Source organism: Falco cherrug, chromosome 2 (genome assembly GCF_023634085.1).
Source record: "Falco cherrug isolate bFalChe1 chromosome 2, bFalChe1.pri, whole genome shotgun sequence".
NCBI classification, from domain to species: Eukaryota; Metazoa; Chordata; class Aves; order Falconiformes; family Falconidae; genus Falco; species Falco cherrug.
The window spans coordinates 95,149,154-95,176,953 of NC_073698.1; the positions used below are offsets into that span (position 1 = coordinate 95,149,154).

At 39.1% G+C, this 27,800-nt stretch overlaps 1 protein-coding gene across 2 annotated transcripts in view; it reads right to left on the minus strand.

Annotated features, from left to right (window-relative positions):
* Positions 1-27,800, minus strand: part of FRMPD4 (FERM and PDZ domain containing 4) — a 298,624-nt gene that overhangs the window by 59,428 nt on the left and 211,396 nt on the right. For both annotated transcript variants that reach the window (XM_055703140.1, XM_055703142.1), the window contains exons 3-4: positions 8,972-9,132; positions 6,732-6,834 (exon numbers count right to left, since the gene is read on the minus strand). In XM_055703140.1, coding sequence (XP_055559115.1) covers positions 6,732-6,834; positions 8,972-9,132 — 264 coding nt within the window. The remainder of the gene's footprint in view (positions 1-6,731; positions 6,835-8,971; positions 9,133-27,800) is intronic.

Here is a 27,800-nt window from a genome sequence, read left to right on the forward strand (position 1 = left end):
CCAGCATGGTGAACCTGAAAAGAAACTTACAGAATTAAGTTCTCAGCATTCCAAACATTTGGATTATTGAGCCCAAACCTATCTAAACCATGCCAGCCAACTTTCGGCTACAAAAAGAGCAAGGATATGAGACTGGATGCTTTCACAGATACAATGGATTTAAAAGAGAACAATTACCATAGCTGGTATTGATTTAACAATAACAAGTAATGCCTCTATACAGCTTTCAACTCAGCTTAACCCTTACAGGCCTCTGTGAAAAGGTGGGCAAGCATTTCTGAAGCCATATTACAGATTAACAATTTAAATCTAGAGAGGTCTGAATTAGCTCTCAATATATTAGCTCAAGTACCAGAAGCACTTCCCCACACCAGCCAAGAAAAAAGGTAAAGCAGACAATATTAAATCTGGCTCTCACAGTTAATTGCAGCAGCTGATTTAAAGTACTTAAGTTATCTCAACATTATGTTGCAGAAACACCTGAAAAGTTAGAAGACATACATCTCACAACACCCCTCAAGTCAGAAAGGAACTGAGTTCTCATATCCCGACTTCCAGCTCTATGTTTGAGCAAGCTGATTAGAGGTACCTAACTAAATGCCCTGGCAGAAAGCTTACCTCCACCAATGTCACTTGCAAAACTCCGACAAATAATTTGGCCCAACATTTTGTCTGTCTGTTCAGCAATAAGTATCTAAACCCCAAAACACTAGCAATTCATAGATTGTGGCCTCAAACAAAATGGGTATAGCCTCTGGATTCATATACCAAACTGGAAGTATAATGAAATACCTTCAGATTTAAAGGTCTGCATGACTGGTTTTTCAGGAAAAACAGGTTTCAAGATTCTCAGTTGCTAAGCAGTATCATAGCTAATAAATTAATATACTTGATTTTTTTCTCTATGATGTTGATTAAGAAAGTGTCTTAACATTAAGTCCACCAAAATTGCTTGATCCAATATATGAAATAGTCCAAGCCTAGTGACAGAAATTACATTTGAAAAGCAGTATTTTCAGCTGCTTGTTGAGAAGACGATGATGACAGGCACTGCCACTGAGCTCCCTTTTGCACTTGCCTTTAGATATGATGATGCAGAGAAGCAAACTGGTCCTCTGACATACATGGAGTCAAATGGCAGTGACAGAATCCCCATCCACTCCACGATGATGGTGAGAAGGGTCATCACTGATTAAATTCATGTTAGCACTTAAAATGCAACATGCAGCCTGAAATCCTGGAGGGTTCCTTCTCTCCGGTCTTACAGTAATACAAAATTAAAACAGAAATTCTACTGCAGAACTGAAAGAATCCTCCAGATCCTCTTGATGAAAACTTGCCTTGACATTAACTTGCCAAAGCAAGAGTTATTTCAGAAAGTTTTTTGAGTAATTTCTCTTAAATAGAAAATAGAGCCAACAAGAAAGAAAAGCCCTTAATGAATTTCACCTTTTGCAGTTCTCGCTTTGCAATTAAAGTCTTTTAGTGGAATTCCACAGGACGTCAAATACCAATTTACTGCTGTTACAGTTTCAAGGAACAGACTAATCTAGCCTAATTTCTCAACCTAGAAGTCAGGTTTCTATTCTAAGATAGTTTTCTGTGCTTGTTCTTCAGACAATGCACAAATCGAGCTTTCTCGAACAAGGTAGTTTATTCCAAAACAAGTATCTTGGACAGATCACCCTCTTCAGGTGCCCGTCTCTCCTCACAGGCTGCCTGGATAGCTGTTTTAATAGAAGTATGAACAAAACTCCACTACTTTGCCCTCCTCAGAGTTTGTTTTATGGCATAAGCAGTACCTCTGTGTGTTACTCAAAATTTCAGTAAAATGTCTTGCTAAGTGAAAAGACATTTTACATATGTTGGGATCCTTGTAGACTAATGCAAACTCTGTACAATCTAAGATAATTCATTTCACAGCAATCACCTATGAACATTTTATAAGGCAAATTATTTGTCAGATGTATTTCTTTAACTGTTTTAAAAGGTTTGGTTGGTTAAACTGAAGCTTAAAAAGATACATATTTAACATTAACTAATGATAATGAAATATTGCACCTCTGAACAACCAACTAATTGATCCAGTACCTTAATACACTTTCTAATATATTATTTTTGCACTGTTTCTCACCTTGAAACATGCAAAAAGTTGCTACATTGTGCAGTGACTGTAACGTTATCTCAAAGTACTTATTGTTAAGTATGTGTGAAAAGCTTTAAGTCACAGAATCTGTATCAGCAGTAAAAGAAAACCAAGGTAAGTAGCTCCTGCTACAGTTTTGAACTGGCTGCACTTCAAATACATCTTCTTTCTTTAGTATTCTGTTCATTTCCTCCTTGCCTGGACTGTAACCATACATTTAGAAAACTAGGCTTGTTTCTTCCTCTTTTTCAAACGTCAATAACTTTCTGTCTCGAATGGAACACATCTAGACTGCAGCCATAAGAGACACTTATAAAGGTGACCTCTCTTTGAAAGGGAAACCGTAAACATGACTTCTGGGTGTGTGCTTGAAAATAGCTCAGGAGAACATAGTATGGTGCAAAAGCTATTGAAGGTTACCAGGAAAAAACGAGTCCTTATGTATTTTGTCTGCAAACTGTACTGAATTCATATTTCTGCAACCTTGGTTTTCAAAGGACAACTTGAACGCTAATTAAATGTTGCCAGTAAAGCAGAGCCAAAAGAATTAGATGGATGAGAATGACCTACAGGGGATATTTATAATGAATATCCCTGATAATCTCCAGACTTGAGACCTCCTAGGATACAAAGCATCCTTCAATTCTTAAAAAACAAATCAAAATCTTTCACCAGGCTCCTGCTCAGTACCCCCTGGAGTCAGCAGAGGTAGCTTTAATACAGTTTTCTACTTAAGAAAGCTTATTTTCAGTAGTGAATGTTTAGAAAGCACACACATAATTACAATATTAAAACATAATAGAGAGACCATGTGAAAATTTCTGTATTATGTGATCCCTTTATCTTCTTGCATTTTCCCATAGGAAAAAAACCCATTACACAAAAGGGACTTCCTTAAAAGCCTGGTCTAACTATTTCTACCCCTGTAGGAGTAAAAAGTACGCAATGAACTTGGAGCTCATAGGAAAAAGGCTGAAGAAAAACATGATTGGAAAAAAATTGCTCTGACAATTTGTGGAAAATTTAGAAATAAAGTAGATTTATTGCTTATGGACATACTATTTCCTAATGAAAAAAAGCTTTAATTGAAATTTTTCAGATACCATTCTTGGTGGACATTCTGAATCTTTTTTTTTATTTTTTGGATATGAGCTAGAATGTAGCAGAAAGTCTCTTTTCCATTTTATTTTCCTTTAATAGCATAACTTGTTTCGTAAGTAAATGTCCTGACAATGTTTTCTTGGAAAACAATTAATATTGCATTACACTAAAAACTGTTTAACATTCAAGGTTGACTTAACTAACATGTGTATATGTTTGCCTGGAAATTTTGAGTCTTGCTAAGCTTGTTAAAGCATGATGCTCATCTGGTTATGCTATCTATCTTTTTTTTTTTCTCATGCAGTTTGGTTTTTTTCTGTTTGGCTTACTATGATCTTTATGGGTGTATTTTGGAAGCAGGTTAATTTTTTTCCATGCTCTCTGCAATTATAAAGACACATTCTTTCTTGACTTTACAAAAATCTTTGAGTGAAAGCTGCATAAAAATAGCCACAGAATTTCACGTCATGAATATAAAATATACCTTGTTATACCTAATCAGCAAGAGACCACGCAATCACACACAAAAATATAGTGTTGGAATACCAATTTTTCATCAAATGTGCTGCAGTGACCATTAGGTGGTACAGTGTAAGATCCTGAGAGAAAGGAGAAAAGAGGATCCAAGCTAAAGAGCAGACTTCAGATTGTCCAGGGCACTGGTGGGCAGGGTCCTGTGGGATGCACCTCTGCAAGCCCAGTAGAGATGGGAGATTTTCATGGAGAGCCTCCTCCAAGTGCTGTAAGTCTACTCCAATCCACAAAGAAGCAGGCAGGCACAGCAGGACACCAGTGCGGCTCCAGGGAGCACCTGACTGAGACCCAGCACAAAACAGAAGCCAGCCAGAGATGGAAATGGGGAGAGGTTACCCAGGCAGGGGTGGAGTTTGCTCAGCTGGCACCGAAACTGGTAGAGGATGTGAACGGTAACAAGAAGTGCCTCTACAGCTACATCAGCAGTGAAAGCCAAGGGTAGTATGAACTCACCACCAAACGGGGTGCGCAGCCTAACGAAGGACACTGAAAAGGCTGAGGTACTCAATGTTTTCTTGGCTTTGGTCTTTAGTGGCAAAGGCTACCACCCTGGTCCCTGAGCTTAGTGGCAGAATTTGGGGAACAGAGGTAGACAAAGATTGAATTAGGGATTTCTTAGGCAAGAGGGACACTCACAAGTCCATGGGCCTAGATGTGATGCATCTAAGGCTGCTGAGGGATTTGGCTCATGTCTTGTAAAAGCTGTTCTCTGTCATCTTTGAAAGACCACTGGTTGAGAACTGATGCATCTTTCCAGTGTGGTTGTGAAATCTCCATCTTTGGAGATATTCAGAACTTGATTTGACAAGTCTGTGCAGCCACATCTAACTTTGACACTAGCTCACTTTGAGCAAGAGGTTAGACTGGATAACCTCCAGAAATCCCATCTCAGTTTTTCTATGGTTTTGTGATTACATCCATTGCCCAACCTATGCATCTCAAACATACTCATTGCTAGACACAGATACCCTGCTACTGGCTGGGAAACAAGATTTTAAAATTGCTTCTGTGCACATTGAAAACTGAAAGCAAGCATTTTCAAAGTTGCAGATGTATCTAAACCATATCAAAACCTTTTACTATACAGAAGGAATTCATTATTTCATTGGTGTAAAGAATCGCTTCTGCTATGGTGTCAGGACTGTACAGTAACAGTGTCTAATCATCCCAGGTGTCCCCACTGGCATGAAAAGAAAGCACTTTGTTTCAAATGCTGTAATATACAACCCCAATACATTTCATTCTGAGTCTCATCAAAGAATGAATCTCTGTCAAAATCCCAATGGCAGACAGATTCTGAGAGCAGAGGTGGAATTACAGTTTAAGTATCACCAAAAGCTTCGCCTGGAATGCAACAGCACTCTAATTTAAGACACCAGCTATGGAGTCAACATAATTGGAAAGGGTGACATTCTGATTCACTTTCTTATTTGAAGGCAGACAGAGAATCAGCCACACAATAAATTCAGTTTGTCTCAGGCCTAATCAATCTATTTTCCTTGATGTTATTACTACATATTGCTGGCAGCAGAGAAACGAGATAGAGATCCTAATTTTGATTACTTACATATCAAATAATCAAGGAAAGAACGAAGACTGCAATATGATTGCTTTATGAAGAAAAAAAAGACATAAAAATGAGTTTAAGACCCATTTGTGAGCCTTTAGCTGACAGTCAATACAGAGCATAGAACAGAAATTTATTGGGAACAGTTCCTGCAGTTCATGGAGTTTCTTTGTCTTAAAAGACAAGTGTCAAAGACCCCTCTTAATGTGCTGTGTTTCTGTTAGTTGACTTGCAGGTCAACACTGTTTTTAAAAAAAATCAAAAAGATATCATGTTTTATCCAAACCCGCCTAACATAGATAAAAGCATCAGTGTTGCTGGCGTCTTTATACCATTTCTGTATCTCCTTTGGAAGTTTGGTTCACAGCTGAATCCCCAGCAAATGAGCACCTTTTTGCTCAATGTGTGATCAGTAAGAAGAGTACAACTACCACAGCACCTCTTGCCCAAATTTCTAGAAGTAAATTGGTTATATGGCTAACACTGATAGCTACCAGTTCTGGGGAAAGGTACCTGCACAGTTAAAACTTGAGTATCTCTCAGGAATCAACTAGATCCACCAGTTCAGAATTTACACCAATGAGAAGGAAAATAACAGAAGCAAACCTGATTTCCAGCAACTAGGGTACTAGAATTTACAACAACATAATTTTTATGTTTCATTTTTTTAATTACTAGTCATTTCTCTATGCAATGCACTAACATTTCTTATTACTCCAAACACAAAGCTTATTATGTGAACCACATCACATCGTTTTATAGATCCTGAGCATTTGTCAGTCACTGCCCTTTCTTTCCCTCTACATCCCATTAGAAATAATGACATTTCTTCTTTCCTGCATTCTCCAGTCACTTTTTTGTCATTTTTTGCCACCTATCCACACAGCCTTGCCTCCTGCTCTTTTCACAAACTCATTACCTGCAATCCACCCAAACACTCTTTGAGCTTCTCTACATACTACCATTTACATTCACCCATCTGCTCTCAAAAATGACCCCACCACATTTTCTTTCCTCTTCACACAAGACAGACACAATTCAACTTTCTTCATGTATAACAGTGACTGGAGCTGCCTTGATCCAGGAATTATCTTTTCAACAACCCATACCAAAAATAAATACCAGAAGAATACTACTCCCGTTTTGATACCCAAGTATTTTGGAACTGTTCAGATATCTTACTATACTTTTTCAGCTACCCAGAGGACATTTAAAAGAGCACTTCATTTCAATACTAAAATGCTTCACCATTCTTCATTATGACTTAAGCAACATTATTTTCTCTTTTCTCAGCCATGAGAAGGCAAGGCTTGCTGTGTTATCAAATGACTGTACAAGCAATAAGCTATTGGTTCATAGTTTAAGCGACAGGACATCAACTACCTGACAAGGTCGATGACTCTCTCCCTCGGAGCAGAGCTGACTGGCTCATCATTAATCATTATGATCTGATCCCCTGGTATAAGCTTTCCTTCAGAGGGGCCGCCTGGAGACAAATGAAAAAAAACACACAACACCACAGGTTAGCAGACCATTGTAAATGCACAGATTCACTCTGTTATTCACATATTTGAGTGTTTTTTTCTTCAACTAATGGCACGCTTAACACTATTTCTGACATTACTAGTACTTCCTCACCAGGAAAATCTTGAAAGCTAGTGTATTAGCAGCTTCTACAGAAGTTCCTCAAGTTAAGCTCTAAACTCACATCTAGCCACCTAAAAATAAGGCCTTGATTTTCTGGAGGGCCAAAAGGACCCTTAATGGGTGGCCTAATTCACCCTTTAAAGTGTGATCAACCATACCTTAATTATCCCTGATCAATCGTTGTCTGATACTCTTGTATGACCACCCTAAGGATGACTCCTTTTCCTGTAAATAAATGATCCTGTTAACTACTGTTAAGATCAGGAAGTCTTTCTCCCCGGTGTCTACACCAGATCTTCCTTGTTGCAAAGCATTGTTCCCTGTCCTAGACAAAGTAACACTCGCAAACATCTTACTCCTCTTCCCTATGAAACATCACTTACATATTTGAAAGTCTTGCAGGTCTCTCGCTTTTTGTTCTGGCCAACACAAACCTGTTTCCTTCAATCTTAAGACAGTAATTTTCTATACCTCCAGCCTCTGAGTCTCTTTTCTTCTGGATTCCTACCACTTGGTGAACACAAGCTTTACGTACATCCAAAAGCATTGCCACTTTCAGTCAGACACTGATACTTAGCATTAGCCTGAGTAGACAATCAGGCATGTACATGTCTATGTCCTTTGGATTCTGACACTGCTGAAATGCATATTGAGTTTGTGTGTTATAAAATGCACATAATACTTTGCTTCTCAGCATGATTACATGCCCAGAAGAGGGTGCGACATCACAACTGCTAGTGAAAAGATATATCCCCTTCAGACTTCTGTCTTTAAACTCTGCAATGATGATACATAACCCCCCCAATAATATTCTCAATATGAAGATAAAGTCTTAAAAGTAAATGTTACAGTATTCAAAACCAACTCATTTAACAACTGAACTAATGCTGTTCCTTTCCTCTGGTTTCAAAACTTCACCTAGATATCCAGCATCAATGGATACAAATCCATGCAGAGGAACGTTGTCCTGAGCTCATCTTTCCTCCTGTTCACTTGGAATTTAATAAACACCTTTTCCAAATTGAACTGTAACATAAAACTACATTAATAATTCTAACATGGGAGAAAAGAACCATCTGGATATAGTTCAAATATTAGTTACACTGCTCGCTTCATCTGAAAGCAATACAAATATAATCAATGCACACACATGGGTAAATGACATCAGAACTTCACAAAGTCGATTTTCCCTCTCCTCTGCTATCTGTGGGGTTCTGGAGAACATATTGAACAAGAGCAAAGTCAAATCCCTGCCCTTGGCTCCAAGGCAATTTTACATAACAACCTAAACTTTTAAGCACAGAGAGTAGGAGCCCGCTGTTTGGAAGACTGATTAGTCCCAGGTGTGGTCCCCCATAAATTCAAAAATACCACAAACCTCACTAATTTTCACTCCAGGTAAGACATTTAGGAATCTATTTTGACCTGGCTTTTTGCCATATAGTTATACAGAAGTTTCCATTAAATAGATAATAATACAAAAAAGCCAGCAATAACACCCTCTTTTTAAAAAGAAAATATTATAGTTAGAACCAAGTATTATAGTTAGAAACCTAGCTCTCCTTGGGAAGCTGATGATAAAAAGAATGAAAAATATGTAAATTTTAATTTCACAACTCAATATACCTCTTGAAAACACTGATTCAATGGCAATGAAGGTGACATCAAACCAATATAAACATAATAGGGAGAAGACCTTTCCTTGAATGAAGTGGGTCAACTTTTTTTCAGGCAAACAACAGTAAGGGCTTAAAGCAATAACCTAAACCTGGCTTTTTTTTAAACATATTTACATAATGTTAGAAATGGGTGCAAGGAGGGAAACTACTGGGTAATAAAAGGCTTAAAATCCTACTTAGTATGTGTGATTACTTTGCCTGCCTGAATATTTTAACAGTACTCAAATTTGTAACTGTGTTTCATCTCAGTAGATAAAATCCAAGTTTGTTTCTTGTGGTCATGTGGGGAAAACATACCTGGTGTTACTGAGCGTACAACAACGGGCTTTTCACTACCAGCCACAAACCCAAATCCTAGCACAGGATCCCTCCTCATTTCCACTTTCCGAGGAGCTGGAGGGGTTATTTGGCAGCTCTCTATTCGAGGGTCTTCAAATGTGGCTGATTGTGTCATGTGACTGTGAAAAAAAAATAAAAGATGGAAAAAGGAAAAAAATCATTAAAACATGATTTTGTGGTACCTACTTGAGCCAAGCAATTTCTGCAGCGATATGAGATGAATACCTGAAATGTTCTCACTATAGGAATTAAAACATCAACTTAATTTTCTATTAGAATTTCTAATACACAAAGTAATGATGCTGCTGGCAGGTCTCAAACACTAATCAATAGTATCAACCTATAAAGAGGTCTCTTTGACAGCATACATTTAATTATACCCCATACATGAAAGAAAAATAACCCAATAATAAAGCCTTTGTCATCAGTACTTGAATCTTTCATCCTTCATTTCTGGAAGGGAAAAATGATAGAGTGACCTACTCTTAATGTAAAATACAAGGGTCCACCAGCCTTTTGTAAGAAGAGACACATATTTAAATGTGTTTTTCCAAAATTTTAAGCAAGTTTCTGAGCTGAGTCCTCCCCAACAGACTACCTAAGGCACACGTAACAGCTCTATATTTACTACTCGGGTAAACGAAGTGTGACTCCAGAAAAAAAAAAAAAAAAAAAGAGAGAGAAAAAAAAAAAGAGGGTATCAAGAAAATATGTTTATCGGCAATTACTAAAATACTTTACTTTCAGCTACAGTTTTATGACAAAGGTGACTTACTGTACCTAGAAGAAAGAATTGTCATATCTGGAGGGAAAAATCTTGATTTTTCAAGCAGAAAATAAAAATGAAAGCTATCCAACATCACATATCCATGAAAGAGGTCGTGGTTTAAAAGCACAGAGACCTCTAAATTAACATTAATAATCACTGAAATGTGAATGATGCTGTATGCAGACTGTACTGGAACATAGTTTGGGTTTCCCACCCAATGCCTGGAGCTCCCTGCTGAATCACGGCTACCAATTCCCAGTGTCGATTAGAGAGACAGACAGACCGCTCCAGTGTCACACCCTTCCAAATGCCATTAACTGAACTCACGTGCATCAGGAAACCCAGTCACCACTGCAGGCAACAAGCAATACCTGGTCAGCGTAGCGTGAAGACAGACCTGCAGCTCGTGGCATCGGGTTATTGCAGTCTTGACAGAGCTCAGATAATATTTGTTTAAAGCTGCCTGGCCGAAAGTTAATTCTTTATTTATCTACAAGAGACTATAAATCTGCAAGTGCTGAACTAACTCCAGCTCCTGATGGATAAATGCGGTAGACAAACAGAGCCAAGTCCCAGCCCCGTCTGCAGGGAGGGCACAGGCTCCTGCAATGAGAAAGGTAACGGCCAGGTGCCCAACATAAGACACCGCAAAGAGCATCAGATAGGCAGATATCCCTACAGCAGTAGGCAGTATCACCATTTTGAAAGTTGATCTCCTCATAAATAATTAACAACATGAAAATAAGTGATTTTCCCATATCCTTGATAATCTTATATATAACATGTTATAACATGAGAGTTATCAGACATCCCATGTGACCAGAATTGTTGCTCTCTCTTACCGTCCCTTTTCCACCTTCAGATACAATTCCCTGAAGAACTCCAGTAAGGCAGTCCATAAGGAGAAAGGCATCATTCAGAGATCACTTTTCAGCATCAATAACATACAAAAACTTCTTTGATCTTTCCCCAACACATCCACCTTGGGCATGACATCAATTTCCATTCTCTCTGTGGTCTTCTTCTATTACTGATACACAGAAGAGCAGCAAAATCTCAGTAAACTCTCAGTGGGAGCTTATTCCTGCGACTGGATTTTTCTAGGGCTTTTCTTCAAAGAAACTCTCTATCCCTATCACAAGATTCAGTCTGCCTAAGAGTAACATGCTGCCTTTTTATGCATATGATCAGAGGTAGCAGAAGCTACATCCTCACAAAAATAGGAGAGAGAGAGTATCTCTGTGCTCTCCTAGTGTCTGCATAAGGTGAAGTCAGCAAAGGAAATACATTTTCTTTTACTAGGTAGAGCAACACATCTGATACTTCATTCTCCAGCTCCTCCTGTTCCTCCAGTTTTTGTCAATTAGTTTCAGGTAATTTTCTATTATGTTTATTCAAAAGAACTGTTAGAAAAATGTAAACTCTTTATGAAATCTATCTTTAAGACCTCCCAGACACCCTCCTCCCCATCAACTCCCATTTATGATGTGGCCTTCTAGATATTCAAACATTTTGTCTTTCAACTGGGACACTTTCTGAGATGTCACTGGTATTGAAAAAACTACCTATCTCAACTTGCGTACTTTGCTTTGGTAGAGAATATAAAATTGCATTTGTCACCTCTTCTAGGTCACAGCCTTACCAGAAAGTTAAAATGTTCTATTTAATCATTTGTGTCTAATAGCTGTGTCCATTTCTGCAATACAAGCTGACGCTGTCTCCAAAGAGGAAATGCCATATTTACAAGCAACTTGAAAATACTGCTTGAGCTTTTGAGAACTACTTTCCTGCCATTGTACATTCTCTCTTTAAGCACTTGTGTAGCCTGTTTGAAAACTAAATCATGAAGAAGAAAAAAAAACCCCACAAACAAAACGACCCCTCAAAAGCCCCACCAACAGCTACACTTCAGATAACAAATTCCAAGAGCAGACATAAAGATTTGCTCAAAAGAGCAGCTCTGCTACTGGATGCCTGCCTCCAGCCATTGCATCGGCTTGTACTGAGAATCTGCAGCAGCACAGCATCAGTTATTTAAAGCCTAATCGGCGAGGAACAGTCCATCATGATTCTGAGTGGCACAGCAGGTTTTATTGATTTTTAAGGTTATCCACCTTCAAATACATCAACTATAAAGACTCTGCCTCTCATGCTTCCACAACTTGCTGCATCAGATATTCTTGTATCATTCAGTATGTTGGAAGTGTATTTCAAGAGAGCAGCAAGATATACAAATACGATCCCAGAAGAGATTAGATGAATACTCAAAGCTTTTTGTGATGGTACATTGACAAACCTGCTTCCTCCTGTGGCTAGTTCATTATTGAGATGTCAGTTGTAGTACCATAGTTCAAGACTAATTTCAATTTTGCATTAACTGGAAGCATTTGATATCCATCTTAGCTATGGAAAATATTGACTTCTGAAGAATAGCTATGTTAGGAGTTCTAAACCAGAATCCCATAAACCTGAACTCAAAACAGCCACCTTGGGGAACCTTACACAGAGCATCACTTAAACAGTGAAACATCTTGCAAGAATAACTGCAACACTGCAAACTTCCCGTTTGCCTCAAATGCAAGAAAAATGTCCTTAGATAGTACTCTGCTTAGATCATACCTAAAGATTTACTTTTCTGAAGGAAAAATGGAAGAAAAGGAACAAGGTTGAGAATTTAAGTATGAACTGTTCTTTCCACATACACAAATGCAAGCTGCCCTTCGATTGCCTTTTCAAAGAGAGATACTTATTTCCTACCGTTTTCAATGACTGAGATGAGTCCCTGCTTTACAAAAGGCTATCTTCTCTGATGTACTGTTATTGTGAGCTGTGGGAGACAGCTTCCATTATTAAAGAGAGTAATTCTTACAGAATTTCTTGAACAGAGTTTTTATACACCAGCCTCTTTCAAGAGATAAACTACCAGCTACAGAAAATCATAGCAGAAGTGTAATTCCAGGTACTTACTCTCAAAAGCTCTCTGTGGCAACTACTCTACTCAAAAGAGAGTAACAGGGGAAACAAGAGAAAGCATCTGACTGCGTGCACCAACACACAGAGGAGAATGAAGGCATTGCAGGGTGGCATAAAATTCATGCGCACACTCATCTACAAAGAGGCCTACAGTGAGTGAAGGAGGAAGAAAATTAGGAAAGAAAAATACTTGGGGAACACTGATCAGCTGTGTGACAAGGCAGCCAGCACCTGCAAACACAATTCAGCTGCCCAGGACATTATGGGAAGACTAATGTAACAAGAGCATACCTGAATTCATGATCGGGAAAGCTGGAGGTACAGTTTAAGGCTGGCACTTTGAATCTTCACATTATTAGCTACATAACAATTAACTTGGTAACGCTTTCTATGGAAATCTTCTTAACATTTCCTCATTCAAATTACACGCTGAATAACAGAAGGAATATCTAAACAAAGACTGTAATTAAAATGAAAGCTTGATTTAATAATTCATATTAGTAATTAAAAGCACAGTATGCAAGCACAATGCTTTTACAGCGTTTGGATTTTGATGTATCATTCCTTGACACTTAGGGATTAGTGGGCTAATTCTGAGAGGTTTGTCTATGGTAGCTTAGAAAGCCTGACCTCAGCAGGCTGAAATTTGTTATACAGAAAATGCTTAGGGGGTCTAACTCTTCTAAGAAACTGAAAATTTCAGCATGAATCCAGTGAACCTGTTTATGAAAAACCTTATTTTGAAAATACCTAACAAAGGTACCTGAACAACTTTAGCTCTTCTGCAAAGACGTCCAAAAAAAACCAACAGAAAAGGTGAGACCTAAGGTGAATTTAATACAGCTGCATGCCCACAAACACTGAAACAACTCAACCATAATCAAATGGCTGTTGCATCATATCGTGACCGCATAGCAACAGGCTGCATTTTGTATTGCCACATTACAGCTTGTTTCAGTTACTGCCAAGGTAAACACCAGTTCTCAACGTTGAAGGTTTTAATCCTTAGTTTTTAAATAGTTACAATGTCTCTCATATACAGATTGATTTAACTACAAAATAAGACTGTTTTGACTTGCGACACAGCAGGTGTAATCCTGGGCAATGATGGGAGAAGAGTGTTTGGAAATGTCAAACCACTCATGGGCTGATGAGTGGAAGTGGGCGAGGAGGATGGAGATAAGGACTTTTTATCAAAGGTTTAATTCAGAAATAACAAAATCACTTCAGATCGTTGAGCACTATTAAAATCCTGTCTCATTAATTTGGAGGAGGTGGAGGACCTGCTTTTTTGACTGCAGTTGTGATTTTCAAAAAGACCTATGCAAGTTAAGGACGTAGAGAAAACCTTCATTTACAATTGTCCATCTCAGTCGCTGAGACCATGAACCTCTGCCCACCCTTCCCCAAAAATACATCTTGGCTCACACTCTGTTCAGAGCCTTGGGTTGTGCACTCAAAATGTCCTTTGCAACTGGGAGTTGTAAAAGCTATTGCAGCAATATAAGAAAGTAAATTTGACTCTCATTCAATTGCCTGTCTTCAGGAATTCACACAAAGTAAAATAGCTTGAGACTTGAGGCAATATTATGTAAGCTGATAATAACAGGAGGGCATTTTATAGTTTTCCCCTTGATGATCTGGAAAGATTATCAAAACAACAATTACAGTTACAAGGAAACTGCCACAGGTGAGAACAAATGCACAAACTCTCCAGAGAATGAAAAAGTTATCTTATTTTATCTTAACTAGTAACTAAATATGAAAAATAAGCTTCTTCCTTTTATTTAATTTAATTCCTCAATTTCTTGGCACCCCTCAGTATACCTCAGTTTATTTCCTCCAAAAAATCCCAAACCCAAGAATTATTAAGATCTAGGACACGAGTGTCAAAATCATGCATCAGCTGTATCTGTCTTCTACTTGGAAATGATATTTCAGGAAAAAAAATTCCCAAATAGTTATTACACTGCTAAGTAAAGTTGCTGCTCCTACAGAGAATCTGGTGGCTTAACAAACTCTTTTTTTACTCCATTTTGCAACAAACCAGAGAGCTGCTCACAGCTCCAGAATTCTTTTCAGACATACTCATCAGACAAAAGTTTTATTTTCAGTTGTTCAAAAAGGAGTCAAGTGTTAACACTTCAATAAAATATACCCTACATTTTCACTGTTTTTGTACAGGTGTGTATCTTGAGAATTCACTATCACAGCACAAAATACAACTGGGAAGATAGATCAGTTGGTTTTTTGGTTTTTTTTTTTTTTCCTTTCTTTCTTTCTAGGACTATTTTTCTGCCCCAGTGTCAATTCCATTTTTTTTATAAGCCTCTTCAGCAGTTCGATCCTCTAAAGTCGGGTCATTTTATAGCACCCTAGAAAATGTTTGGCATATGCCATCTGGATGAACATATGGTAAAAATGTAATTAGAAAGAAGAAGGTTTGCTGGTTTCAGAAGGAGTTGGTGACAGCTTTTTTGATAAAATTAGATACAGGGAAATCTGACACGTAAAAAAATTTCAAAATCCACTCCTCTTCCACTGTTGGGCACGATGTGCAATCTGAAGCAAGACAAAGTGAAGCAAAATCACAGTGAATAAAACTGACATGAATACAAATTTAGAGGGATAAAAAGATTTATGTTTAGCTTCAGGCAGGCACTGGGAAAAATAAACTGGAAGTATATTTTACAATGACAATTAGCACGCACCTTGAGAATATTACACATGTAATATGTGAATACTTCTGCTTTCTGCATATACTGTATATATGAATGCTGTATATTGGGAAGTAAACAAACTACTTGAATCCCACAAAGACATGAAAATAAGCCTCAAGCCCCAACTGCAGACTACAAGTGGTTTGTTGCGAGTTTTGCAACAGTCTCTACAGATTGCCAGAGAAGTTCCCTCTTATTTTCCTCCTCTCAGGATGACCACAAGCATTTCTAGAGCTCTTTTCATGATGAATGTTCAGTGTCCTGCTGGCTGTATTGGGATGGGACTTCTCCAGCACCATCCAAATAGCAGAAATTGCATAGAAACATCTCACTGAAATTGGCTACAGCAAAGAAAGGACCACAGAGGATGGGAAGGAAAGATATGAAGGAACCCTGCAGAGATGAACTATGAATATCTTAAGATGAGTTAAAGAACAACACAACAAAAAGGATAAAAATGAAAATAAATAAGGTTTTCAACACTTAAATCTGTTAGAAAAAAAACCTCGAAGGAGAAACTCTCCCAAAGGAAGAAAAAAGGAGCTCCCAGCAACACTGGCCACCTGAATGCTGGAATTGCCTCCCTTGTAAGCAGAGCATGATGCCAGCCTCTGCCTTCCTTACTGCCTGAAATGCAGAGCCAACGCTGATGCACCAACGGTATGTCTAAATTGCACCCATACACATACAACACATAAAGCATACTGACAGCCCTCCCCCTTAATGTGTAATTATGCTGCTACACACTATACACTGAACAGCATTTCTGCATCCAATTTTATCCTAGCAGGTTCTTTTCACCAGGGTGACACTGGCTCCAGCACAAATACTCCCAGTTTCAAAGCCTGTAGGCAGAAGGAGATTCAGGGGCCCACTCTGTAGGCTTGAGCAAGTTTTCACAGGCAAGGAAGCTCACAAATTATTCATATGTACTAGACTGGGTGGACAAAATGGTGGATGGAGAGTCAACTGCATCCCACAAGCAACTCCAGGGCAGCAGAATGGCCAGGACTAACATGGGCTGGTTTTGCCAAGGGCCCCAAGTGCACCACCAAGCGGGCCTTGCCTAGTCCTGGAGGAGAGGCTTAGGACCCTATGAAGCTGCTGGCATTTCTTTCCTGGAAAGAGCCTTTCAGAAAGCTGGCTCCTGTGTAGGCAGCACGGGCTGTGGCACAGCTCAGGGAGGCAGGGTGTTTGGCCACGTGCCTGGCCCAGGCCCTTCAAGAAGAAAACTGTGTGAGATGCTTTTGTCAGAAATCAGAACTACTGGCTCTCCTTCAAGGCAGGAACTTCTTACACTTAGTGGGGTAGGATCTGAAGGACACCTTGGGTTTTTTCCACACAAAAGGCATTTTTCTTTATGTGATCTGAGCAACTCCATTCAGGATAGAGAATGATGCTGAGGCCTGTAAAGATGAGCTGAAACGTAGCTTTTCATTATCTTCTATACACACATCAATAAACTGTTGCAACTAAAGACACAGCAAGGGAAAAAAAAGAGGATTTACTGAACTGCAAATATACAATAAATTCATTTGGACCAAAAGTGTCCTCTAGAAAACAGAATGAACAATCCCTATCTATCCTGCATTTCAGAAGTTTCATGCTAACCCTGTCAACAGCAATCTGTCAGCTCCTGCCTAGCTGAGCTCTGCAGCAAGCGTCACAGACCTATGCTGAGGGCCGCCAGTATTTCTCTTCCAGTGAGGAAAAGGAGCTGCCATCTCCAACTCAACATGAACAATTTGTTCAACTGAAATATTAAAAAAAAGAAAGGGGGAGGAGAAACACCATGGAAATAGCTTTTAAGGTGCCGATTAGATTAGGAAAGCTCCCAACTAAAAAAAAAAATCTAGTCTGGTGCGATACTGGAGGCTTGCTCCAACATGCACATGTCACTCTCAGTAAATGCTAAGCGTGGGCACACTGGTAACATGGTACGTAGATGGAATCCAGAATTAACATGCCCATTGTAACCCCCTGGTACAGCTGTGCTTGGCATGAACAAACAGCTGAAATACCAAAGCCCCTGCTTCAGCATCTCTGTATGTGCCTAACTCTGCTAACTCAGTCCAGTTAAGAGCATATGGAGATAAGCACTCACAGCGGAAGTAAAGCCCATTTGTTTCTCCTTTGAACTTAATCCTCCCTATTCCCCCAGCAATTGAATGGATGAGCAGGTCACAGAAAGGGCTTTGAATTATCTACTCATTTCCTTCCTTTTCACAGTTTACGCTGGAGGGCTCCTGAACCAAAGCCATCGCTTCTGCTGGTACCACATCAACCCAGAGTTTCATCTTTTGCCTCTTCAGCAAAACACAGCATTTCTCAGGTAGAAACTAAGCATCAGATGGAAGCAGCTATCAGGTGGAAGTAGCAGCGTATGGGTTAGTAGATACAAAGTGGGTACTCAATACTGCAGCTCCTTAGTTTAGCCATGATCTTGTATTTAAAGGCTCAGGGATATAAACTACTATTATCATTCTGGTGGGTAGAGCTCTCTGCACTCAGAAGCAGGTTGGAGAGTTGACTTCAGCAAAGGGCAACACAGCAACCCAGTTAGAAACATGAGTTTCTCTGACTTCAAGGACACATGGAGAAGCAATCTGTAGATCAGTACAACACGCTGTCTCCAGTTTCCCATGCTGGGCATGAATTGTCTTCCCTGGAGACTCAGGCACAGGCAAGCTTAGAAAGTTGCTGTGCTTTTATAAAGTTGTCCAACTTCTGCACTGAAGCAATGAGCGCAAGAAAAAACTTTTCATTCTCTGGTTATAAGAGACAAGTAAGTTTATGTAAAGTGAAAGGGATCTATAAGCAACCAAGGTGTATAAAATGAATTTAAAAGATTTTCATAGTAACTCATAAAAGCCTCAAAATCAAGCCTTCACATTCTGTAACTAAGTCTTCACAGTCAGTCTTCAAAGCACATCTAATCCTGTAACAACCCTGGAGAAGGCCTCTAGGACAGAGAGGAAAAAGAGAAACCATCTCTTTCCACTCTCTTTTAACAACATACAGATAGAGAGGATTACTCTTCTTGACTGCTGATTTTGGAGTGTGCCATTATGACTCCTCAGCAAATGCAAAACGAGAAAGAGAACTCAACTGAAATTATCTAGAATGGCAGATTGCATTGATGGGAGGTGAGGCTGCCAGATAGAGCTGTCACGTGAAAATTAAACCTGGGATATAGAAAGAAGAAAAAATCAGGTGCGTTTGATCCTTTTTTTTTTTTTCCCTTGACAGATTATTCGCTATACTGCAGCACAACATGACTGAATGACTTTTCTGGGCCTACTTTTTCATTTCAAAGTAAGTTGCAAACCTTTCTAAGTAAGAGCATTTCTAGTAATCACAGGGTATTTTATATGCCTCAAAAATAGGGGTGCTGCTGATCATATTTCAGCTTCATTATATCCAAGAAGCTTTCACTAAAGCCTATGGGTAATTTCTATTTACCTGTATATGAAAAAAATGCCCAACTACTAATCTACTATGTCCGACAGTATTTGTATAAATATTATTAAAGGCAGTACACATGGTAATAATGTACAAGAAACATTACCTCCTTGCATTCAGAACTGCCAGCAAGCTTCCTCACGAGGTGAAGGAGCTAAAAGGCAATATACGACATTTCAAAACAGACCCCTTAGGATTAAACTGGGTTGACAGCTGCTCTAGGGAAACCTACTCAGATAGAAACCCCCTACTTACAGGTAAAGAAAAAAGTCAAGCACAAGTGTCATTTACAGTAAGGGGTGGGGGGGTGGGGTGGGATTATAATCCTGGCTGCAGCCAGGATGATCAGCACATCAACTCTCCCTGTTCATCTTGAGAAGTCCCAATTCACTGTAAACAGATAGTGGAAGGTCTTAATAAGGCGGGCAAATTAAATGTGCCAGAAGGGGAGTTCAGACACTGTGGAATGACGGTCAAGGGTTTTAGTGAAACACTGATTTCAAAGCATAAGAAAGTGAAAGAAAATGCTGTGTTAGGGACTCAAAAAGGAGAAGGGTGTATATGAGGGTAAAGCTGGGATGCTTTGTCCCAGGCAGTGGCTGAGTAAGTACAACAGAATAATAAACACTGATCACAAAATCCTACATACATAACACAGGAATTTATAGAGCCAGTTAATAAACAAACAGCCAATGTCTAACCCAACTTTAGTAATATTACTAATATACCAAATATATATGAGATAATGGATACATTTTAATAGAATTATTTAGTACGTAACCTGCTAGTATAGACAAACTTTTTGTTCACTTCAGCAGTTTCTAACAGGAATCATAATTTTAGGTGAACTACCTGTGAAGTTTAAGACACTGGGATTATGCTTTTTTCCTGCAGAGAAAACCAAGCATTTACAGCTTCTGAAATGAAACGAGAAATGAATAGCCAGAGTGAGTTGTGTAACTCTTGTCTACACAGTGGCAGTCCCAGACCAGCATATCAGCAGAGCAAAATGATAAACCCAAAGAAAGGTATCTGGAGATATTTTCTCTCTTAATACTGCATGTTGCTCCTCTACAGTTCTTCACCTATCACAAATATTTTTTAAATTTTAAGAAAAATTTACCATTTTGAAAAAAATTTAACAAATGACTGAATTAGGGAATGAAATTTCTTCTGCAATATACACAGCACATATTGCTTCATGATTTTATCATTTTCCTATTATAAATAATAAAGTAAAGCTTTAGAAAGGTTTCTAAACAGGCATTTACTTTTGACGAGGCAGAAATATGAAGATTTTAATACAGCACTTCTCCATTTTAAAAGAAGCACATAAAACTCAAGTTTAATTATCATTGCATTATAATTGGCACAATCTTATGAAAAATGCAGTCTTTATACATGTAATAAACTCTTAACAAGGAATGCAAGACTATTAAATGGCATAAATATTCTTAATGTCAGAACTTTCTAAAACTTAATCTTACTGATAGATAATTAACTTCTACAAGCTTCATCTCTGAACTCCGATCAACATCTTCGAGACGTTTGTAAAAATAATGTGCAATTCTGCAAGGTCTTTTGAACTCACTTTTCCCTTTAATCTGCACTGAGGGCACTGAAAAGGAGAGAGTTACTGTCACAATCAGCTCCCTCAGGTCTGACAGGAGCATACATACAAAGCACAACCATAGCCAGTGCTACTGATGCCTGGAACAGCTCCAGTGGTCTAGAAGAGCTGCCCTTCCTGCATATCAGGGAGAATTTGTTAACTTCTATATTTATCATTAGCTTCTATCAGACTTATAGTTTTCAGTTAATTCCAAATTACGGCCAGGTGGGATGGGGCTTTTAGCAACTTGGTCTAGTGGAAGGTGTCCCTGCTCATGACAGGGGACTTGGAACTGGATGATCTTTAAGGTCCCTTCCAACCCAAACCTTTCTACGATTCTATGACAATCCTCACTTAGGAGTTCAGAACAATTAGACAGATAGTTTGCTTTTGGGTTAAGCCAGAAAAATATCACTCTTTTCTGAAATCTAAAAGCTGATAAACTCTTCAAAACCCATCCTCATGAAAACCATAAATCAAGGCCTTCCTTCAAAGTTTCAGAACTGAAAACGTACCAAAAGTATTTTGGAATACTGATTTTTTTTTTCAATGAAAAACAACATTGGTGCATTTCTAACATTAAATGCTGTGCTAAAACAAAGACTTTAGAGGCTCAGGCTTTCAGACAACCAAGTACAATTAAAACAAAATCTTGGTCACTGATACTATACCTATTTTCAACCTACTGTAATACCAGATACAAAATGTAATCTTTCTGTACATACACTGGTCAGATTCACAGAACAGGCCAAACTTGAAGAAAACAAGCCCTAATGTTCTGAAATATGTTCATTTCTTACTTATTTCTTAAAGTTAAAAACAAGGATGGGTTTGAGCCACTGGCAGTGAATGTAAATCGGTTTAGCTTGTAAGTGTCGGTCACCCGCAGGCTCAGGCTGAAAGGAAGGCATGCTGTTTGGTAGCCATACTATACATACATACAGCAAGGCTTTTTTTTCTTTTTCTTTTCCAAACCCCACAGAACCAAACAGAACAGATAATAACAGGATGACAAAACACACACTTGTTTAAACATAATTTGTTGCATGATCTAACTGTAAAGTAGCTAAATTTAAGCCAATACTATCTCTCCATTAAGCCGCAGTGTCTACCATCAGGATAAATCAATTTTGTAAGAAATGTTCCAGTGAAGAAGTCCCCAATTTACTACATCTCAATTATGCAAGGTATTCTATAATAATGTTTTATAGTTAGATCACACTTCCTGGCCCAAAGCACTTTACTTTTCACATAACATCACTGAACCACAGCGGCCTTTATAACATAGGGCATAATTTAAAATGCACGGCATAGCACATGAAAAAACAAAAAAAAAAAGAAAAAAAAGAGGGAAACCTCTGCACAATTCTACCAGTTAAACCCTTGACTCTTTACAAAAGGTATCGTGGCCTCCTTTTAGTGTCCACCAAAAGCACACTGAACTTGGGGTTTAAATGTCTGCTGTAAAAGTAAATGTAAAGAGCATTCCCACCAAGGAATGAAAAGCCGAGCCAAACCTGCTGACTTAGGTCTGAGCCTTCTGCTCTGGGGGCACCAGAGGCCTGTATTTTCATTTACATGTCATATAAACTAATGTCAGAGCAGCCCAACATGCTTTGGCTGAAATGGGAGTCAGGCCCTTCAGTATTTCCAAGCAGCTGTTTAGATCACCCTTCGCCAGAAGGGCTGCTCTGAGCCTCCAGTCTCTGATGGACCCGAGCACTAAAGCACCTGTACAAACAGCAGCTCCAGGGCAATGCTGGCTCCAGCCCAGGACACCCCTGATCTTCAGAGTTCAGCCACCGGCCTGACGTTGTAACACCTTCAATGCCACCCTCACCCTAACTCTGGGATGTGCACGGGCTCACCCAGCCTCCTGCCCCCCTGCTCTGCCACCTCCCCAGCAGCCCCTGCTGGCCACCACCTTCCCACCACCACACCCGCTTCACGGTGGTCACCACCTCCTTCAGCTTTATTATGTTAAACACCACAAACTCATCAATGTACATATACACACAAATATATAGTATCTTTGCTGACATCTCCAGAAATTATGCACTTCTTGGTCATGTCACAGCCTACAAAGTGAAAGTAGGAAATCACTTTCTGGACTTTCAGTAGACTGATTTTCAATAGAATAACAGGTCAGCATAGGTAGAACGCACACAGTCCCCAAAAGAAAAACATTCCTTCGCATCTTCAGTTACTCAGACAACCAACCTTTATATTTTCATATCACATAAAGTCTATTCTATAAATAGAACCAATTTTCATCATTTAATCATATAGCATTTTTGTTTCACAAAATATGCAAATTAAATTGTTATTATTCCGGAAATCAAGAACTCAGAAAGATTAATTAGAGAAGTTTTACTCAGTTCTGGCAAGCCGTTTAACTTCAAAGCCTATATGATTCACAATTAGGGGCAGGAAATACAACATCTATCACATCTGGAAATAAAATTACTCTCTAACTTCTGTTTTGAAACAGCAGTCACAAATTCTCACAACTGGTTTAAAACAACTGGAACTAAAAAAGGCAAAGCTCACTCTACTATTTCCTAAAATGAATTAAAACAACTGACAAGAGAAAATAACAAGTCTTCTCCAGCAATGGATAACTAACCTACTCACTGCCCTGTCAAAATCTCCATAAACATGAGGAACTGATGCTGGAAAAGTCTTAAGATTTTCAATTAGATTCCTATCCTTATAGAACATGGTTTACGGTTTATTCTCTGGTGTGGAAAAAACAAGATCCACTAAAACATCAGCATTTTAGGGGACATTATGTCTGACCATTATAGTTTTGCTATAGGTAAAATAACAGGGGAAAAAATTTATCTGTGTTTTAGAAAATGTCTCATTTAAGCTTCTGTACCCACACTCTGTAAAGTTATGTAGGTTATTCTATTGCCAGCTGTAGGAAGTATACTTCTACCTCCTGATTTTGGCCTGATTCAAATGCATAAAGAGTTAAAAAACCAAACCACAAAACAAAACAGAAAAAATTGCAACTGCAGAAAAAAATATAAAATGTTCTGCAGTAAATCTTTGTTACGCTTCTTTGATGAAACTTAAGCTCTTCTGTTCTCCTAAAAGAGAAGGAAAAAGAAACTAATTTCTAATAAACTGTAAGTTTTCCTCTTTAAACTATAGGTAGATGCCGGGCATCTACAATTCAAAGCACCCAGGTGTGAAACAAGAATCCCACCCTCATAAGAAGGTGATACACTAGCACCATCTTGGGGAAACAGACCAAAACAAAACCCAAGCACCAAGCAAACCACAGGCCATATATACAATCTTTCAAGAGTGATTAGAGAGGAAAGAAGCAAGGAACATGAACACACCAGATCCAGGGTGACTTTTCACAGTCAAAACATGCAACAGAAGGAGGAATGGGAAGGAAAGAAGAGTTGGTAGAGATGAAATCAGAGGAGAAGCCACTCACCAGAAAACCCCTCAATTCCCTTTAATTGTGCAAAGCATGGGAAAAGTGTTACTACTACCAAAAGGAAATTTGCAGTCAAACTTCTGGACTACTGGGAACACTCCACGTTATATCTGTGTACATTACGGACTCTCAGTGCAGGAAAGATTAAAAGAAAAACTTTCTAGAAACCTCCATAAATTCCATAACCTTCTTCCAGCCTCCTCCCAGAGACTGACAAAAACTCAACTTGTTCTTCCCCTACCAGGATGCCTTTCCTTAGTGCTCTCGCAGCTTAGTGAAAACATCAATCAACATTTAATTCCTTTCTGAGTCCACTGGCAGCCTGACTTATAGTAACACCCGAGTAAAACTCAGCCCAGGCAAGACAAAGGTGGTGTTTGTGGGAAGCAGAAAAACACCAGGAGGCCTTGGCAACAGTTATTATCTCACCATCCATCAAACGCTGCTGTCCACAGTGTGCTCGATTAACTTGCATTCTCTGTACTTCTGGTCACTCTGAAAGGATATTTCCCAGTAAAACACAGGTGAGGCAGTGTAAAGTCACAGTAACGAGATGAAAACAACTTCCAACTTTAAAGGGTTCTAATTACTCCAGCACACACAAGCCAAGATACAGCCACTGTGTGCAGATCCCAGCGTACAGCTACTGGCATCCTTTTTTCTCACAGTTACAATTGCTACACTGCTTGGAAAATCTTCTACAGTAGAGCCTAGATCCTTAGAAGAGGAACTGTCACTAATTCAACCCTAAAGCTGTGTACATGTTGCCAGATGAAATAAAACATGAGCATGAACTGAATCCTTTCTGCAAGAACAAAACCTATCCCCTCCTCTAAGATCTCCTCGTAGTGGCAACTAAGGGAATCGGAAGATCAGGTTTTCATTTCCATTTTGCATAGCTCTTGTAAAATTGAGGCTGCTCTGCAGCTTCCATATTGAACAGCTGGACATAAGCCTGCATTTTATATGCTGTTAGGGTCAAATCAGTCCCTCAGACTGAAACAATGTGGTACAATCCTGTCAGGAAAATCTGCACATTCAGATCCTCTGCTGGTGCTTGCCTGCATTTGCCTGTGCCTTCCTTTCTGGATCTTCAGGCAAGACTACGCTTCCAGCATAATCCTTAGGAGAAATTTCAATCAGTCATGCTGGAGGTATTTAATTTGCTTTCTTAATCATGATTCATATTCTCTTTTACTGAAAGTCATGGGGCAGGGGGAGGAAGGGAAAGGAAGTTTGGGACAATTATTCCCTTCTACCATTGGAAGACTGTTACAACAGTTTGATCAGGCTCTTGGAGTTACAAAATACGGAGTGTTTGGGATTCAGAGCAGACAACTCTCTGCAGCAAAATTAGCTATTCATCTCCATTCTTCTGTATATAAATGAGCAAACAAGTTACAGCCAAAGTGTCTGCCTGCATGGTCTGCTTAGTAATTCTGAATGCAGGACTATCCAGTGCACAGACACCCGGAATTAATGTTGAAAATACTCTGGCAGTCAGTTATTACTACTGATAAATATTAAATTGGATGACAGACTGTACTATAAAAACTGTGAAACTAAAGAAATAAAATGGCTGGGTTTTGAGCCAGAAAGACATGTCCTTTAAAAGATAAAACCAGAATTCTTCAGTAGGTATAGGAATGGGAATAGCTAATGGTTCATCAGAAGAAACTTCAAAGAAGATGAGTCTACAGAGCAAGGAGATCCATCATGAATTCATTAACAAAGCTTATCTTGTGTGATTATTGTATCATATGGATGATGCTGGTTGCTTGAACACAGAGCAATATGGGCAGTATTTACTAAATACAGTGAAGTGCTGTTTTCTGTTCTGTATAACTCTATATTAGAAAAAAGTAATACTTGGGGGTTTTGTATACTAATAGTTTTGCGAAAATACACTCTGTGCTTGGATTTGAAAGCCACGAGGTTTGATGCAGCACTTTGTCCTTCCTCATTTTGGACCAGACTCTGAAAGCTCAACGTCGATGTAAGTGCTAAGTGTTGCGGTACATGTTTCTGTGTCAATACAGTGAAATCATGGACAAATGACCTGATCTCAGGAAAGAAAATTACGTCCATCCCAAATTACTTACAGCCTTAGAAGAATATAGACAAGACTTACTTCATAGTATCCACAAAGGCTATAAACAGCAAATGAAGATCCAACATGCTGCTCTCATCGTCACCTGTTCCATAAAAACTTCCAGATTTCTTAATTATGCCATGATCAGACAGACTGTATTGCAGCAGTCCTGCAGGAGGAAATAAACTCATGCTGATGAGTTCAGAGCACCATGCCCATGTTTAAATTCAGCTGTCCAGGAGATGATAAGGTAGACAGCTCCCCTGAGGGCTGCCTTCATCAGTTTGAAGGCCCAGGTACAGGACACATCGCATGTAGAGTCAAGTTTGAACCCACAATGTGTGGTGTCCTCCAAGCCTGAGCAGTAAGTCTGGTATGGCAGGTATTTGATGTCCTTAGCTCTAGCAGCAAGCACTCAGAATCTTCTCAAATTAAGGCTGAGATCTTACGGAGTGGGACCCAGGTCCTCAAGTTGTGGGGAAGCCCATCAACTGAGAAGAAGCTATAAGACAAGCAGCTTCTGACTCGCCTGTGTCTTCTACTAGTAGAAACCTCTAAACTGATTTTTGTGTCTATCTGAATGTAGTCCAGCAAAACAGATTCCTAGTCCAGCCAGCTCCAGAAGCAAAGCTCTGCTGCATCAGTGACAATGCCAGAAGCACAGTCCCCAGTGTGTGCCTGTCCCCTGAGCAAGCACGTAGGAAACCAGACCCAAAGTCAAACAGTGACTGCCTAATGCACTTCTGGGGAGTGCTCAGATCCTTATGAACCAGCCTCTTTAGGAATACTCTATAAAGAATGATGTTGGTTGTAACAAGGTCATGACCCTTTAATCAAGCTGCAGGTATACTGGAAGGCATGCTGCTTTACAGCAAAGCTATATTGTACCTATGTATTTAGACAGGAATGGTATCTGTTGTAAAATGGCAGTAAATGAAAAAAAGGTAAGCTTAAAGGCACAAAAAAAACCTTTTAAGAACCAGTTTGGCTAATAACAAATTTTTAGAGCAGTTTTTGTAGCTGGAAAAACAAGCAAGCTTTTAACCAGAAAATGTTGCCCAAAAGCATGACTTGGTTTTGTTTTGTTTTCCAAACTACCTCTGTCATCCCAGTAAAAGATACTATCTCTGCTAACAAGCACTGTCTCACTTCTATTTCTGGGCCCATCACAACTACCAAAACACTACCAGCACAAATTTATTCACTGTTTCTCAGGAAGGTCTCTTCTGACTCATTGTTTTTAATGTATTGGATAGTGGGTAATATACTGGATATAGGCATATTCGCCCTTAACTTAAATCAGATTAAATTAAACCATAGTATTGGAACGTATCAGCTGGAAGGTATTCCTTGGCTGCTCTGTTCAGTAAGTCAGGTACAGATCATGATAAATCATACACAGAAAACAAATGAAACTTTCTATACACCCCTCTGAAGCCTCTGGATGGATCAAGTTTCTATACCCCTTTGCTCTGCAACCCACAGTGCTACAAACGATTTGGTTACTTTCACATGTCAAAGTGTAAAATGCCAAAACCTTGCCCACAACAATCAAAAGTAGACAGCTATATTTTGGATTTCGTCTTTAATACAAGTGATAGGTAACCAGAAGGCATTTTCTGCCTCAGTGACAAGGGTTAACTTCCACGGAAAAGTCCTGCTGATTTGCTCATGTTTATCAAAAGTATGGCATGACTAACTA